The sequence below is a fragment of the Nicotiana tabacum genome, chromosome 3 (assembly GCF_000715075.1).
Source record: "Nicotiana tabacum cultivar K326 chromosome 3, ASM71507v2, whole genome shotgun sequence".
NCBI lineage: Eukaryota > Viridiplantae > Streptophyta > Magnoliopsida > Solanales > Solanaceae > Nicotiana > Nicotiana tabacum.
In genome coordinates, this window is record NC_134082.1 from 68,819,669 (window position 1) to 68,834,791 (window position 15,123).

General features: G+C 37.6%; 1 protein-coding gene across 3 annotated transcripts; it reads right to left on the bottom strand.

The window, feature by feature from the left end:
• Nucleotides 1–5,066: 5,066 nt before the first annotated feature.
• LOC107805275 (uncharacterized) lies at nt 5,067–12,949 on the bottom strand. 3 transcript variants are annotated; one of them, XM_016629276.2, is made up of 13 exons: nt 12,546–12,949; nt 10,736–10,833; nt 10,561–10,647; nt 10,309–10,456; nt 9,585–10,214; nt 9,031–9,173; nt 8,754–8,951; nt 8,573–8,663; nt 8,321–8,489; nt 6,527–6,637; nt 6,349–6,445; nt 5,440–5,549; nt 5,067–5,283 (listed from the first exon to the last, which is right to left on the bottom strand). In XM_016629276.2, the coding sequence occupies exons 1-12, from the start codon at nt 12,732–12,734 to the stop codon at nt 5,480–5,482; spliced, it is 2,031 nt and encodes a 676-aa protein (XP_016484762.1). In that variant the 5' UTR covers nt 12,735–12,949; the 3' UTR covers nt 5,067–5,283; nt 5,440–5,479. The 3 variants fall into 3 exon arrangements, with proteins under 3 accessions (XP_016484762.1, XP_016484761.1, XP_016484760.1); XM_016629275.2 differs by having other exon boundaries at nt 5,067–5,359; XM_016629274.2 differs by having other exon boundaries at nt 5,067–5,549.
• Nucleotides 12,950–15,123: the final 2,174 nt, after the last annotated feature.

Sequence of the window (15,123 nt, forward strand, 5' to 3'; positions counted from 1 at the left end):
TACATATTGTTGTATGACCAAGATGACAAGTTGGTAGCTGATATTTCAAATTGTTACGGAAACCAAATGTATATAGTGTGAATAAGTCACAACTACTATACCAAAAATTATGACAACCACCAAATAATAAATAAGACAAGCAACAATAAAGGGAACACCATAATTTACGAGGTTCGGCTAATTTTGCCTACTCCTCGGACACAACCAATATTTTATTTCACTCCAAAAATACAAGTGAAATAATACTAAAGAGAGAAGATACAAATGCATTAAACAGATGAGAAGGCAAATGAGAGGTGTGTTTAAATCCTAAACATTAAGCCGTCTTTTATAGGGAAAATTTCCCAATCAAATGGCTAACCCACCGATGTGGGACTTTGCCAAATTCAACAAATCTCCACCTTGGCAAAATTCCACATCTTCAATCTTCTCTCAATAACAAATTTTGGTTGTGTCTTCATCTTCAATCTTCAGTGTTCAACAATGTTGATCAAATCCAAACAATGTTGAAACTTGACCGCAGTCACCACTTTTGTCAGCATATCAGTAGGATTCTTTGTAGTATGAATTTTCTTCATCGTGACTCCACCTTCTTCTATGATTTCTCGTACAAAATGATACCGAACATCAATGTGCTTCGTCCTTGCATGATAAACTTGGTTCTTCGCTAATTGAATAGCACTTTGACTATCACAAAAAATTGTGATACCTTTTTGTTCAACACCAAGCTCCTTTAGCAATCCTTGAAGCCAAATTGCCTCCTTCACAGCCTCTGTAATAGCCATGTACTCTGCCTCTGTTGTAGACAAAGCAACTGTTGACTGCAAAGTAGACTTCCAACTAACTGGTGCCTTTGCAAAAGTAAACACATAACCAGTAGTTGATCTTCGTTTGTCCAGATCACCCGCAAAATCTGAGTCACAATATCCAATTACAGACTGATTATCTTCCTGCTCAAAAACTAACCCGACATCTACAGTATTATGAATATACCGTAGAATCCACTTCACAGCTTGCCAATGCTCCTTCCCTGGATTGTGCATATATCTGCTAATAACTCCAACGGCTTGTGAAATGTCAGGTCTCGTACAGACCATTGCATACATCAAGCTACCAACAGCATTTGCGTATGGTACCTTTGACATATACTCTCGTTCAACTTCATCCTTTGGCGACATAGTAGTACTCAGCTTAAAATGGGGAGCAAGTGGAGTACTAACTGGCTTAGTCTTGTCATCTATGCCAAAACGTTGAAGTACTCTCTTCAAATATTCCTTTTGAGATAAACAGAGTTTCTTTGAACGTCTATCTCTTATTATCTCCATGCCAAGAATTTTCTTTGCCTCACCTAGATCCTTCATCTCGAACTCCTTCTTCAGTTGAATCTTCAACTTATCAATTTCTTCCGAATTCTTGGAAGCTATCAACATATCATCAACATATAGGAGAAGATATACAAAGGAACCATCTTTAAGCTTGCGCAAATACACACAATGATCGTATTTGCTTCTCTTGTACCCTTGCCGCAACATAAACTCATCAAATCGCTTGTACCATTGTCTAGAAGATTGTTTCAATCCGTACAATGATTTTTCAAGTTTGCACACCATATTTTCTTTTCCAGCAGCTTTGAATCCTTCTGGCTGAGTCATGTAGATTTCCTCCTCCAAGTTTCCATGTAAAAACGCAGTTTTTACATCCATCTGAACTAGTTCCAAATCCAATTGTGCTACCAAAGCCAACATAATTCTAATGGAGGAATGTTTTACAACTGGAGAAAACACTTCATTGTAATCAATTCCCTCCTTTTGAGCATATCCTTTAGCCACCAATCTTGCTTTGTAGCGAACATCTACTTGGTTAGGAAATCCTTCTTTCTTTGCAAATACCCATTTGCACCCAATTGCTTTCTTTCCCTTCGGGAGATTGGTCAATCTCCATGTATGATTCTGATGAAGGGACTATATTTCATCATTCATGGCAATCCTCCACTTATCTTCTTCTGAACTTTAGACAGCGTTTTTATAAGTGGTAGGAACATCATCAGCTATAATTGAGGTTGCACAAGCAACCGTCTTAATGAGACGAACAGGTTTCGTTATTGTTCTTTTTGGCCTGCTGTTTGCTATTGATTCAAGTTGTTGTTGAGGTTCCAGAGTTGGAATCTCCTCTACTGGCTCTCCTTCCAGAGGATAATCTTCATTTGTTTCCTCTTCTGCTTCTTGTGTAGGAAAAATAAATTTTCCCTCAAACTCCACCTGCTTAGAAGCACCTTTATTTTGTTTGGTATCTTCTGTTACCTTATTTACCATAGCAGATTCATCAAAGGTAACATCCCTGCTGAATATTACTTTCTTTGTCATAGGACACCATAAGCGATATCATTTGACTCCAGAAGTAATTCCCATAAAAATAGCCTTCTTTGCCCTTGGATCCAATTTTAACTCTGTCACATGATAATATGCAGTTGAGCCAAACACGTGCAAAGAGTCATAATCTACAGCAGGCTTTCCATACCATTTTTCAAATGGTGTCTTGCCATCAATAGCAGCAGATGGTAAGCGATTAATGAGGTGGCATGTATATGTAACTGCCTCAGCCCAAAATTCCTTGCCCAAGCCAGCATTGGACAACATACACCGTACCTTCTCCAGCAAGGTCCGGTTCATACGTTCTGCTACTCCATTCTGTTGTGGTGTATGTCTAACAGTGAAGTGTTGGACGATGCCATCATTTTCACGGACCTTATTGAAATGATCATTTTTGTATTCACCTCCATTGTCTGTGCGAATACACTTGATCCTCTTGCCTGTTTGATTCTCCACCATCGTCTTCCATTTGAGAAAAATTCCCAACACTTCATCTTTGCTCTTCATTGTACACACTCATACTCTTCGGGAAAAATCATCAACAAAGGTTACAAAATAGTGCTTCCCACCCAATGAAGGTGTTTTGGAAGGACCCCAAACATTAGAGTGTACATAATCCAAAATGCCTTTAGTATTATGGATCGCTGTACCAAATTTAACCCTTGTCTGTTTCCCTTTAACACAATGCTCACAAAACTCCAAGTTGCAAGCCTTGACTCTTTTTAACAATCCTTGATCTGATAGAGTTTTCAAGGATTTTCCTCCAGCATGTCCCAAGCGCATGTGCCATAGCTTGGTTGCTTCTGCCTCTTTGTCGTCACTGGATGTCACTGTCGTTGTCCCAATAACTGTACTGTCACGATAGCGGTACATATTATTATTCTTCCGATTAGCCTTCATTACCACTAGTGCACCGGAGCATACTCTCATCACTCCATTTTCTGCAATGATTTTGAACCCTTTTGATTTTAGGGTTCCTACAGAGATGAGATTCTTCTTCAAATCCGGTATAAATCGAACATCTGTTAATGTTCTGATCATTCCATCGTGGTTCCTTAATCGTATTGAACCAATGCCATATGAGGTAAGAGGGTTGTTATCCGCTGTGTGGATGACTCCATATTCTCCTTCTTGAAATTCCACAAACCAGTCCCTATTGGGACACATATGATGGCTACAAGCCGAGTCCATCAACCATATATCTGATGATGTTAATGACTCTGTTGTAACTAATGAGAAGTCTGAATCATCACAATCAGCTACATTTGAATCCATAATGGCTTTTCCATTGTTATGTTTGGCCTTATTCTTCAGCTTCGGACAGTCTTTCTTCCAGTGCCATTTTTCTTGACAAAAGGCACATTCATCTTTGCTGGGTCTGGATCTTGACTTGGATCTTCCCTTCTTTGTCCTCGTTTGATTTTGAGGACGACCCCTCACAAATAGTGCTTCTCCTTCTCCGCCCTTCTGTTTTTCTCGCTTTCTTTGTTCATAGCTGTACAAAGCCGAACAAACTTCTCTCAGAGAAACTTCGTCATTTCCATGGAGTAGAGTAGTTTCAAGGTGCTCGTACTCATCAGGAAGTGACGCCAACAACATCAAGGCCAAGTCACTATCATCATAAGTTGTATCCATATTTTGCAAATTTGTGACCAAATTATTGAAACTGGTGATATGTTCATTCATCGTGGTACCAGGAACATAGGTGAAGTGAAACAGTCTCTTCTTCATGTACAATTTATTTTGACTATTTTTCTTCAAAAATTTATCCTCTAGTGCTTTCCATAATTTACTTGCAGAAGTTTCCTTTGTGTATGGATATTTCTGCTCTCTAGCAAGGTAGGATCGAATGGTACCGCAAGCAACACGGTTGAGAATCTTCCAATCTTCTTCTCCAATAACATCTGGTTTCTTTTCTTCAATGGCCAGATCTAGGCCTTGTTGAAAAAGGACATCTAGAACCTCGCCTTGCCACATCCCAAAATGTCCGGACCCGTCAAAAATTTCTACCGCAAATTTCACATTTGACACAATTCTTGTCATAAGCGAAGATGCCAATGATGACGTATTGTTGACACTTGATGTAGATTCTTCTTGTTTATTGTCTCCCATATTTGACACAAATATTATTTAATAGCTGACGACACAAATCAAGATTATTTCCTTTCTGATGTAGATGATCAGACTAAGTTGCAACCATAGAGCATACTCAGACAGAACCTTGACTCAGTTACCAAGATAAATCTTTTCTGATGTGGAAGATCAGACTATGCTGCAACCACAAAGCATACTTAGACAGTACATTGACTCTGATACCAATTGTTGCGGAAACCAAATGTATATAGTGTGAATAAGTCACAACTACTATACCAAAAATTATGACAACCACCAAATAATAAATAAGACAAGCAACAATAAACGGAACACCAGAATTTACGAGATTCGGCTAATTTTGTCTGCTCCTCGGACACAACCAATATTTTATTTCACTCCAAAAATACAAGTGAAATAATACTAAAGAAAGAAGATACAAATGCCTTAAACAGATGAGAAGGCAAATGAGAAGTGTGTTTAAATCCTAAACATTAAGCCTTCTTTTATAGGAAAAATTTCCCAACCAAATGACTAACCCACCGATGTGGGACTTTGCCAAATTCAACACAAATGACCTCAGCACACATCATATAGCAACAAGTATGTTATAAGATAACGCTACCATTAAATGCAGTTCAAATAGAAACAACAAAAGGATGTGGATGGAGAAGGCACATTACAATCGAAACTAGATACAACTGCAGTTACAATATTCCTAGAGGTGACTGACAAAACGTTACAACCAGAAGGTAAAGGTAACATATTGAAATGTAATCTTCAAATCCTATCCTCTACCCTCTTCTTTTCTGGTACTGTGAATCTGCAAGTCACAGAAAGATAAGGGTGAAAGTACCATCCATAAGAGAAGCCGCTACCCACTGAATTCCTCCAAGGAACTGCATGTAATATGATAACAATGGTTGTTGATCTTAGCTAGGCAGGCATCTCTTGACATGTTACAGAACATATTTAGTACCTGGGTTCTACTACGTGGTTGTCAAAAATCATAAAAGATCTTAAGCAATAGCTTCACTATTATGAGATGGAAGTATCCCCTGGACTTTGTGAGCTCTGACCCTCTTTACCCTGCAATTGAAGAAATATGATTCATTCTGAATTAAAACTTACAAACAGTAACGCCTGATCAACTCAGAAAGATTATTAACTTTATACTAGATCAGCATCCAAGTAATGCTAATCCGAAGTGGGAAACTGCAAGTAGAAGCCGAGACAACATATTGGCAGCAAGGATTACTTGATCCATGAGACAAATGAATGCATTTTTCACCTTACTAAAGGATGTTTTATCTCAATTACTAGACTGGTACAAGGCCATTTCTGACTTCCTGCGCATAGAACAGGGGAAAAGTATATTCCTTTCGGCCCTCCATGGGAGTGGTCTAAGTAGCAATCAGAAAGGCAAGTACTACAGTTCGCATATTCCAGAACAATAAAGAAGAAACTAAAAGGAGCTTTTACACTGACCAAGCAATAGAACTAGGAGAAAACCTTCTTTTTTTTTTTGACAAGTCAAAAAGTAGGAAAATCCTAAAGGTCAGACAATCAGACAAAACTGTGTTGAAACATACAACTTGTCTGCAAGTGAATCGGGGAAGATTTAAAGTGGATGGTCTCATATGAACAGATTAAGAGATTTATTCTCAGGAGAAATTCCTATCCTGTTTGTCCTGCTATCCCAATTACAGCAAATATTCTCTTAGGATTCTGTAAATGGTGTCCAGTCATTGCACTTGTTTCTCATTCTAGACAATAAAGCATGTCAATCCTGAAATTCAGGCTCTTCAAATAGCTAGCTGGAAAAAATGGGAACCCAGTCCTGGAAATCTCTACCAGTTTAATGAAATATAGTATTTGCATTACAAACCTTGAAAAATTAATGCGCTTCTCAATGATTTCTTTCTGTCCAACATCAAAAGCGGACCATTTTTCATCAGATGCAGCAGTATCACCAGTTCCTATGTCTGTATATGAAATAGTTATAGAGAAGGTCATTCAAATGCCAGTTGCAAAAACAGAGCAAAATGTCATATACTTGAACCAACCTTGACATAATAGAACGGATTTGTCATAATAGCATTTTAGTCTCCAATACACATTACCATCAGTGCCTAAAAAGAAAGGCTCTGTCCTAACAGCTTCAGATCTTTGATTATCTATAGATAAAAAGAAAACAGTCAGAATATATATATATATATTTGAAATTCCAATAGACCAGGAATCATCAACAAACAAGCATTTCGCATATCTCATACAGAAATTTCATTTATGAATAAAGTGAAAGCCTGGATGGAGAAATAGCAACATATGTTAATATAATTTTGCTTTGTTTCACTTTACATGATTGATTTTGGTGTTATTGATCTTCTCTTTATCCTCTCTGGTCGCATGGTGCAGGTGTTTGATGGTTGTGAAAAAGTAGAAGTTTCCATCTTTTCACTAGCCATTATATTATGGAATGTGGGGCAACAGCCGACAACCTATTCACCATATTATCAAGGTACTACAATTTACTTCTTTGAGAAGGATGGTGATCTACCGATGTGCTTGACTGGATCAAATTATATATTGGTCCAAAAAGTGAAACAAGTAAAAGCATTTTATGATCAACTCAGCATACAATTTAATAATAAATTTCTCGGAGAAAATACTAACCTTTGTAAGACAGTGGAATATTTAACAAATTTTCAATTGATGAGAGGAGAGTAAAGGTACTCTCCCTAAGGGCAATGTTGTCATTCAACTTGCAAAGTTAACTATTCGCTGAGTTAACCATAAGATTTAACTGGGAGGGGCTATTTAGTCTTGAATTCAAAATCACACAAGATCTTAGCCCATTCCAAAACCTTGGAAAGAAGACAGAATTTTGCATTGGTAAAAGCTCAACAGTTTCACAAGGCAAATCAAAGATTGTAGGCAAATGCTATCATATACAAGACTAAACAATCCTAAAATACCAGCACTCTTTGACAACCATTAAAAACTCAAACATCATGTACAGTAAAATAAGTTACCACAATAAAAATAGGCAGGTGCATGCATCAAAACCCAGCATCTTGCAGCACGCTGAATAGCAACACTTTTGCATCAGGTTGCAAAACAAATATTGCTTTTATTTATCATGGCATACTATAGATACAAAATGATAACACCCAAAGCTTTCTTACAAGACACTCAAACTCTCTCAATATTAACTACCAACTACATTTGCAGGACTTGAATCAGCTGATGCTACATCAATACTGAAATCAAGTCTTAATGCAGTCCAAGCTAACTGCTGTCAATCTATTTGTCTAATTCTATCTCTACCTCTCCCTGAGAGAGAGAGAGAGAGAGAGAGAGAGAGAGAGAGAGAGATGATAACCTGCAGTATGTATATTACATCCAGATTGAGCTTGTGATTATAACTATAGTTTCTCTGGTTTAGGTATCAGATTTGCCAATAACATTATTTATGGCAAGTGAACAAGGAAAACCTTCTATTCAATCTAGAGTGAGACAAATAGAATGAATGTAACTAACTTAATTGCGCCTCTTTAAGTTGGTGTACTAGCACGAAACTTACTCCATGTTAAAGCAAAAGGTTTAGAATCTCTCCTGGGGCTCTATATATCCTATAAGGTAATAACTGATGACATGGTTCTAGAGCTAGAATAGAAAATATATAACAAGTCGTTTATTGGTCCACATAACACCATCATGAACAGAAAATCTACTCTATTAACATGTCTTTCCATTTTGGGCTTCCTTTTAACATGACTGATTAGATATGCACACTTATGCAAGTCATACATGTAAAATAAATGAACTTAAAACCTGCATGTAGAATAAGAACATACACTTTGAATAAGTGTTCTTTGACTCCATCACAGAAGCATGAGCTTCTGCTGCTTCACATTTAATTTGAGAAACAATTGCTTCATGTTCGGATATTGAGAGTGGAGCACCATTTGTCGCAATTAGGGCTTGAGCTATCCAATCCTGCATTTTCTGCTTCAGGCGCTTCTCCTATACAAGTAATAACATTTCATATTTTAGCTTTCGTAACTTGACACACAATGAGGTTAAGTTTGTTTTTATATCTTCCATACCTCATCTTTTGCAGCAATAACTTTTTCTTTTGCTTCCTTTGCCCTTTCAGCAAATTTTGTGTTTTGATCGTCAATCCAATCCCTTATCTTTCTGGAAAAAGATATAAATTCACTTCAACAAAAAGACAAACAGATAATAGAAAACACAATGATGAAAGGAAAAGGCTAGGACAATACTTACACAGTTTCAAGGACTTCATCGCAGATAAAATTTAATATCTTGAGCTTTTCTGAGGGACTCAAGTTCTCAAATTGATCAGCTCCATTACTTAAAGAATCCAAGCCCATGGTTCTTGAAACACTGGGGGATTCTGAGATGCACATTTTAATATCAGCATACCATGTGTTTTTCCCTTCTGTTGAAGTTACTGCTGAAAATCTGGAAAATAAATTCATATATAAATGTTAGAAGATGTAAGAAATGTGCTTCTTAAACAAATGTGAAGAAAAAGTTATACCTTTCCTCATCCTCATCCTTTAAAAATGATAGCAAGTTACTAAGAAACTGTATTGTCAAAGAACATTTTCCACGTCGTGAACTTCTCCCCTGCATTATATCTCTAAGAACAGCTTCTGGTAGCCCTTTCTTGATGTCAAGAATCTATCAAACGTGAACAGAAGAACAATTGAGAAAAATTTGATCAGCCAATTGTGTACACCTCCTAAATGCTACAGATCTAGAAACAGAAAAGAGCCACTGGCAACAAAGCAAGTGGATAAGAAAGCACACTACATGTGGAAAACAGATGTTCCATAAGAAATCTGGCAATAAAACTTGTGTTCAGCTAAGCAACTCGCCAACAGATATACCCTATGTACCAAGTTTCAAGACTTGGGAAACAAAAATGAAATAATGAACTAAGGAAAAACAAACAGTACCCTATGTGTAGGCAAGCATGAAATTCAGTAATGAAGCTATGACAAGTGCCCGTCCACATTACAGCTTCAATGCATGAAAAATATTTTTACCATGCTGTCATAATAGAGTTTGTATTGGTATTAAGTTACTTGCCTTTCCGAAAACCGCACAGAACTCTAAAAATTGTAAAGCATTCCCAATATCTTCCGACTGTAGATCAATGCCACCAACAGCTGTCAAACCAGTGCCCTGGGGCAATGAAGTTAAGGCAAAAGGATCCTTATTTTCAATAGTGTTATCTTTCACAGAACCTTCCTCGACAGATCTTTCCTTGCCATTCTTTCTAGAATCTTGAGATTTTTCTAATAGAGTTTCTTTCACTGATGCAACAGCACCTCTCTTGCTATCAAAATTTGATCTTGGTTGACCTTGCATCAATTTTTTTGGCTTCTTTTCACCACCATGTGGACTATCTTCAGAAGATGGAATGTTTTGTACACCAAGGTCACTCACTTCATTATTCCTTGATCTCCTTTTATTAGGACTGTTTGTCTTACCATTCACTTCAGTTGCTCCCTCTTGCTTGATTCTCTTAGATTTTCCCTTGCCAAGAGGATTATTCTCCTTTAATGAAAGCCTTCCATCGGGCTTTTCGTTAACCACTTTCCTTTTACAGCCCGCACTGGGACTTTTTGGCAAATGAGAAGGATGCATAATTAAGTCTATCACCCCTTCAACACAATTTTCCTTCCCCCGATTTTCAGGAAAAACAATGCTTTCCTCCTGTCAATATTTAGAAACAAGATATCAGAGCTAACAATCAGACAAATATTTCCCTATTATCAGTGTCATAATAATGATATCAAAGCAAAATTACATTGTTTGTAGTATTAGTGTCTTTCAGAATTTTGATGCGATCAATATTATTAAGCCCCTTAGTCTGCAGCATATCTGAAACAGAAGAATATCCTGTTGCCTTTGCTGTGTGCACAAGTATACCGGTGGGTTGGCAACCCCGTCTCTTCCTGGGAATTGAGTTAGTCAGTATTCAGTATTAAGCTGCCAAGACCATGTTAAAATTTATTTTCAAAGAATAAATATTAAAAACAAACTAAAGAAGGCTACACACATGCAACAACTGCAGTTACAAATGCCTCTGCATTTTGGACATTTCCAATCCTCCAAAAGTGATACTTCTTCTGCCTTCTCACCATACCTAGTTCAAAAGCTCACAAAACATAAGTACACATTTAAATAAAAAGAATAGTGGCTGTCAGAAAAAATTAAGATGGAAGGCTTTTAACCTGTTTAATAGGCATTTATGACAGAAACGAATTGGACAAGGCTTATCATTTCTCATATTCTTACACGCAGCCATATAGTCCATAGTCTTTTGGCGGCACTGCATGAAGTTCAGTAAAAAGTTAGTACAAGAGATGCTGAAAGAACAAAAGGATGAAGGACAATAAGTTCATAATCTGCAATGCTATGCACCCAGTAATGAGAAATGGACAACGAGTAGTGCAAGAGCCGCATGTTAACACAAATGAACCAAATGCCGTAAAGAAGCATAAAGCTTCGCCAGGTTTGTCTTGCTTCAAATACATTTTTATCCAAATTAAATTATTCAAATAATAACTTCTACTTGAAAATGCAAGAAAAATCACCAAAACCATTGTTCAGTTTTTAGACTCTTTCATCAAGAGAACTTTACATCTCCTGTGAAACCAACGCAGGAAAAAAGAGAATATTCTTTCCTTTATGCTTGGCTACAAAATGAAATCTTGCATTAATTTCTACAACAGTCTTGACTTGTGTCTAGTGCACAAAAATAAATTCCTTCAGAAAATATAGACAAAGTTAGAAACATGCTTCACTAATTAAGAAATCCAAAAGTAGCAGTATGGTGGCAGCACATTTTTCCATCCAAATGCAGCAGAAAATGCATATGAAGGGTAAATGTTGATTTTGGACAATAAATACTACATTAATGAACAATGCAATGAAGATGAACAATGCAATGAAGCAGAAGCACATAAATCACTAGGGGAAAAAAGATAGTAGTAATAATTTCACAAGAGCAAACTTAAATGGGGATAGACTGCATATGCAGCAAACCCATTGCTTTGGCCTCCTCCTCCTCCTCAACCTCCTCCTCCTCGGCCTCCTCCACCTCCTCCTCCTCCTCCCTTTTTTGATAAACAAAGACTCCACTATGTTCCAACTTCGCAGTGCATAATGGCTCACCCCTCTACCATTCCCATTTAAATACCAGATTTGTTCACCGCCCAAAATTTAAAAATGATGTCATGCACCCACCACACATCACGTGCTGCGCTATGCCATTGAACCATAACCCTAGAAGCACATTGGAATCTATATTTTTATTTATAAACAAAAACCCACTATGTTCAAACTTCTCAATGAAAATGGCTCACCTCTCTACCCTTCTCCACTTAATTACCAAATTCAGTTCACCACCCAAAATTTGGAATAATGACATGCACCTACTGCGCGTCACATTCTACACTATGGTTGCCATTGAAACAAACCCTATAACCCCATTAGAATTCATATATTAAGGGAACCTAACTCATTACTCTCTTGAAGCAACATTTGCTTGTCACCCTAATTGCACCACTGAATTCACTTACTCTACATCATGGACAGAGGCGAATTCAAGTTTTGACCTTTGACAGTGTTTGAACTTTAATAAAGGATTGAGTTCAGGATTCTAACATAACTCGTTTGATTTACTGGGTTCAATATCAATTGATTTTACTTATTTAGTGAATTCTTAAACAAATATAGGTTCAAGCCAAAACTACTAAATTAGAACTCTACATCTGCCCTTCATGGATCAACGTCAACCCATGAATGGTGGTTTTTGGAATCAAATAATCCAGTAATTCTCCGTATGGTCCTAGTCATATATAACAACTTACAACAATTTATAATACATTTTCCTAATTTTAAAACAAGTCACTGAAACCTCAGTCCCTTATCAGCTTTCCTACTGATTAGCACATCAAGTAGAGTAAACACAGACCAATTAATAGGTATAACACAAGCATAATCTGTTATTAATCAGTGACGATGTAGTAAGTAAAGTACCTGATGACATGTCTTGCCATTAAAAGAATCATAGATTCGCCCACCCACAAGGCGTACTCCGGGACAATTGTTACGCTTCGCAGGAGTAGAAATAACCTTTTCCGATTGCTCTTGAGACTCCTTATTTCTCTTCTTCGTTGGGCTCTTCATTTTTCCTTCCTTTTGCTTAGAACCTGAAGCAACAGCCATTGTACAAGCAGGGAGTAGAGAGGGAAAGTTTACTTGTAATTTGTAAATAGATTTTGTTTTCGGTTTGGGGGGTTTTCTATTTCTTGTAGAGGGCGGGAAATGAATTTGGAAAAATGAAATTTTTGGATTGAAATGAAATTGGTTTTTCGAAATTTACCCGCCTCTGCAGATTATTTTTAAAGGAATGATGTGGATGCGAATTTTAGGACCATCATGTGCGCCGAATATTTTTTGCTATTTCTTTATTCTTTATTACTGTACGGAGAAATCGAGAGGGAAAAATACTTTACGTTTCTCACCAGATGGCGTGCATAATAAAGGCCAATAAGGCATGACTTGTTGGCGGATCTACCACACAAGTCCCATGTAGATTCACAATATTTATCGAAATTTTCTATATATACCCCCACCGTTCACTTTTAGTTGTTCACTATGGATTTTGTTCACTCTTTAAGAAATAATAAATAAAATACATAATTTACCATGATACACATATTAATTGATGCATATTTTTAATGGATTTGAGAAATGATTTAAAAAGACTAATTAATATTGTAGGTATAACGGGAAAAAAAAAATTGTCTTCTCTTAATATGTTAAAAGTGATAAGTAATAGTGAAAATCTATTTTTAAAATATTGGACAAATAAAGTGAACAGGCGGAGTTTTAAAGTTTATTAAATATTTCCTAATTAAGGTTCCTAAACTTTTATTATAACGTATCTCATTTGGCTCCGTCTACGGGGATTTCCTTGTCATATTTTTAGTTTCTAGATCTATTGCTAACACGAATCTCGGACATAAAAAGAAAAAAAAACAAGAATAAGATCTCCTTTTTTGTGTACACAAATCCCAATATGGCAGGTAACAGGGAAGAGAGGACGAGGATAATAGGTGATCTTCCAACCAACCTCATAAACGTCATCAATGAAAGCTCTGAAACAGCATATGGAGACACAACGCCCCATGCCTCCCCTAGGCGAGGTGGATCACCTCCTCCTCACTGCAACATCACCAAATCTCTGGGTAAGGGAGCTCATACGTCTGTGGCACAGGAGACCCCCCCAACCATAAAACAGCTCTTTGAGGCGTGGCTAACCGATACACTAACCAGCGTCTTCTATAAGCATGCCCGGGACACGGCTACAAAAATCGCAAGAACTTGCATTATACAACCAGCGAACAAGCAGCACACCCAACTCCATCCTCTTCCAACAAACAGGTATTATTCACAATGTCGTTAATAGTGCAGGCGATGATGCTCTTATAACCATTCTAAAAAGGATGCGGAAAATGGAGAATCAGAATAGAGTACTCCGAGACCAAATGAGAGAACACCAAGAAAGGGTCGATAAGATACCAGGCGCCCCTAAGCTTTTGCCGAAGAGATATGCCGGTCGATTCGTCGAGCAGCCTTATAGTGATGATGCCGCCCCACATGCCATATCAAAAACCTTTAAAATGCCACCCTACCTCAAGATATATGATGGCAAAATTGGCCCTGAAGATCACGTGACTTACTACGCACCGCCGTGAAGGGCAATGACCTCACCAGAGAACAAGTGTCTTCCATTTTGTTAAAAAAATTCGGTGAAACCCTCACAGGAGGAGCGTTAACATGGTATTCGCAACTGCCTGCTCGCTTCATTGAAACTTTTGAAAAGATGGCCTACAAGTTCGTAACGGCCCATGTAGGGGCCAAGAAGGCTGAGGCGAGAGTGAATGAATATTTGCTATTAAACAGTCTCCGGGGGAGGGGCTGAGGGACTTCCTCGCTCGGTTCAACTGAGTAAGGATGACCCTACCTAACGTGTCATAAGGGATGGCGGTCGCGGACTTTCAGAACGGGCTGAGCAGGGATGGATTGAGGGCAACTAGAAAGCTATTAAGTCGACTGATGAAGTACCCCCCAACCACTTGGGATGAAATAGACAACGCATACTATGCCGAGGTCCGAGCATATGAGGACGACCTCAATAGACCAGCTCATTGATTGACCTCGGTACAGGCCGAACCCGGAAAAGATCGAAGAAATGATACCAGAAGATACCTTGTGTTACATCTCGCGTTTTCATACGTTAAAATTTCATCTTCAGTTAATCGACGTAGACTCGGGAATGAGATTATCTTGAGGTTAACGTATTTATGTTATTTATAACAAGCAATAAGTAAGTGCCATGAAAGATAGAGGATACACGAATTAAAGAAAATAAGTTTCGTTAAAGGTCGTCGATTTGGGATAAAATACGGTCAGAACAATAATACCCGATATTTATGGACTAGTACCATACAAGGTACCATATGATCATGATAGTATGATGTATAAAGTATATTAAAAATGAATAGTATTTTAAGTAATTTGAGACAATTCTTAATTATGCGGGTAATTG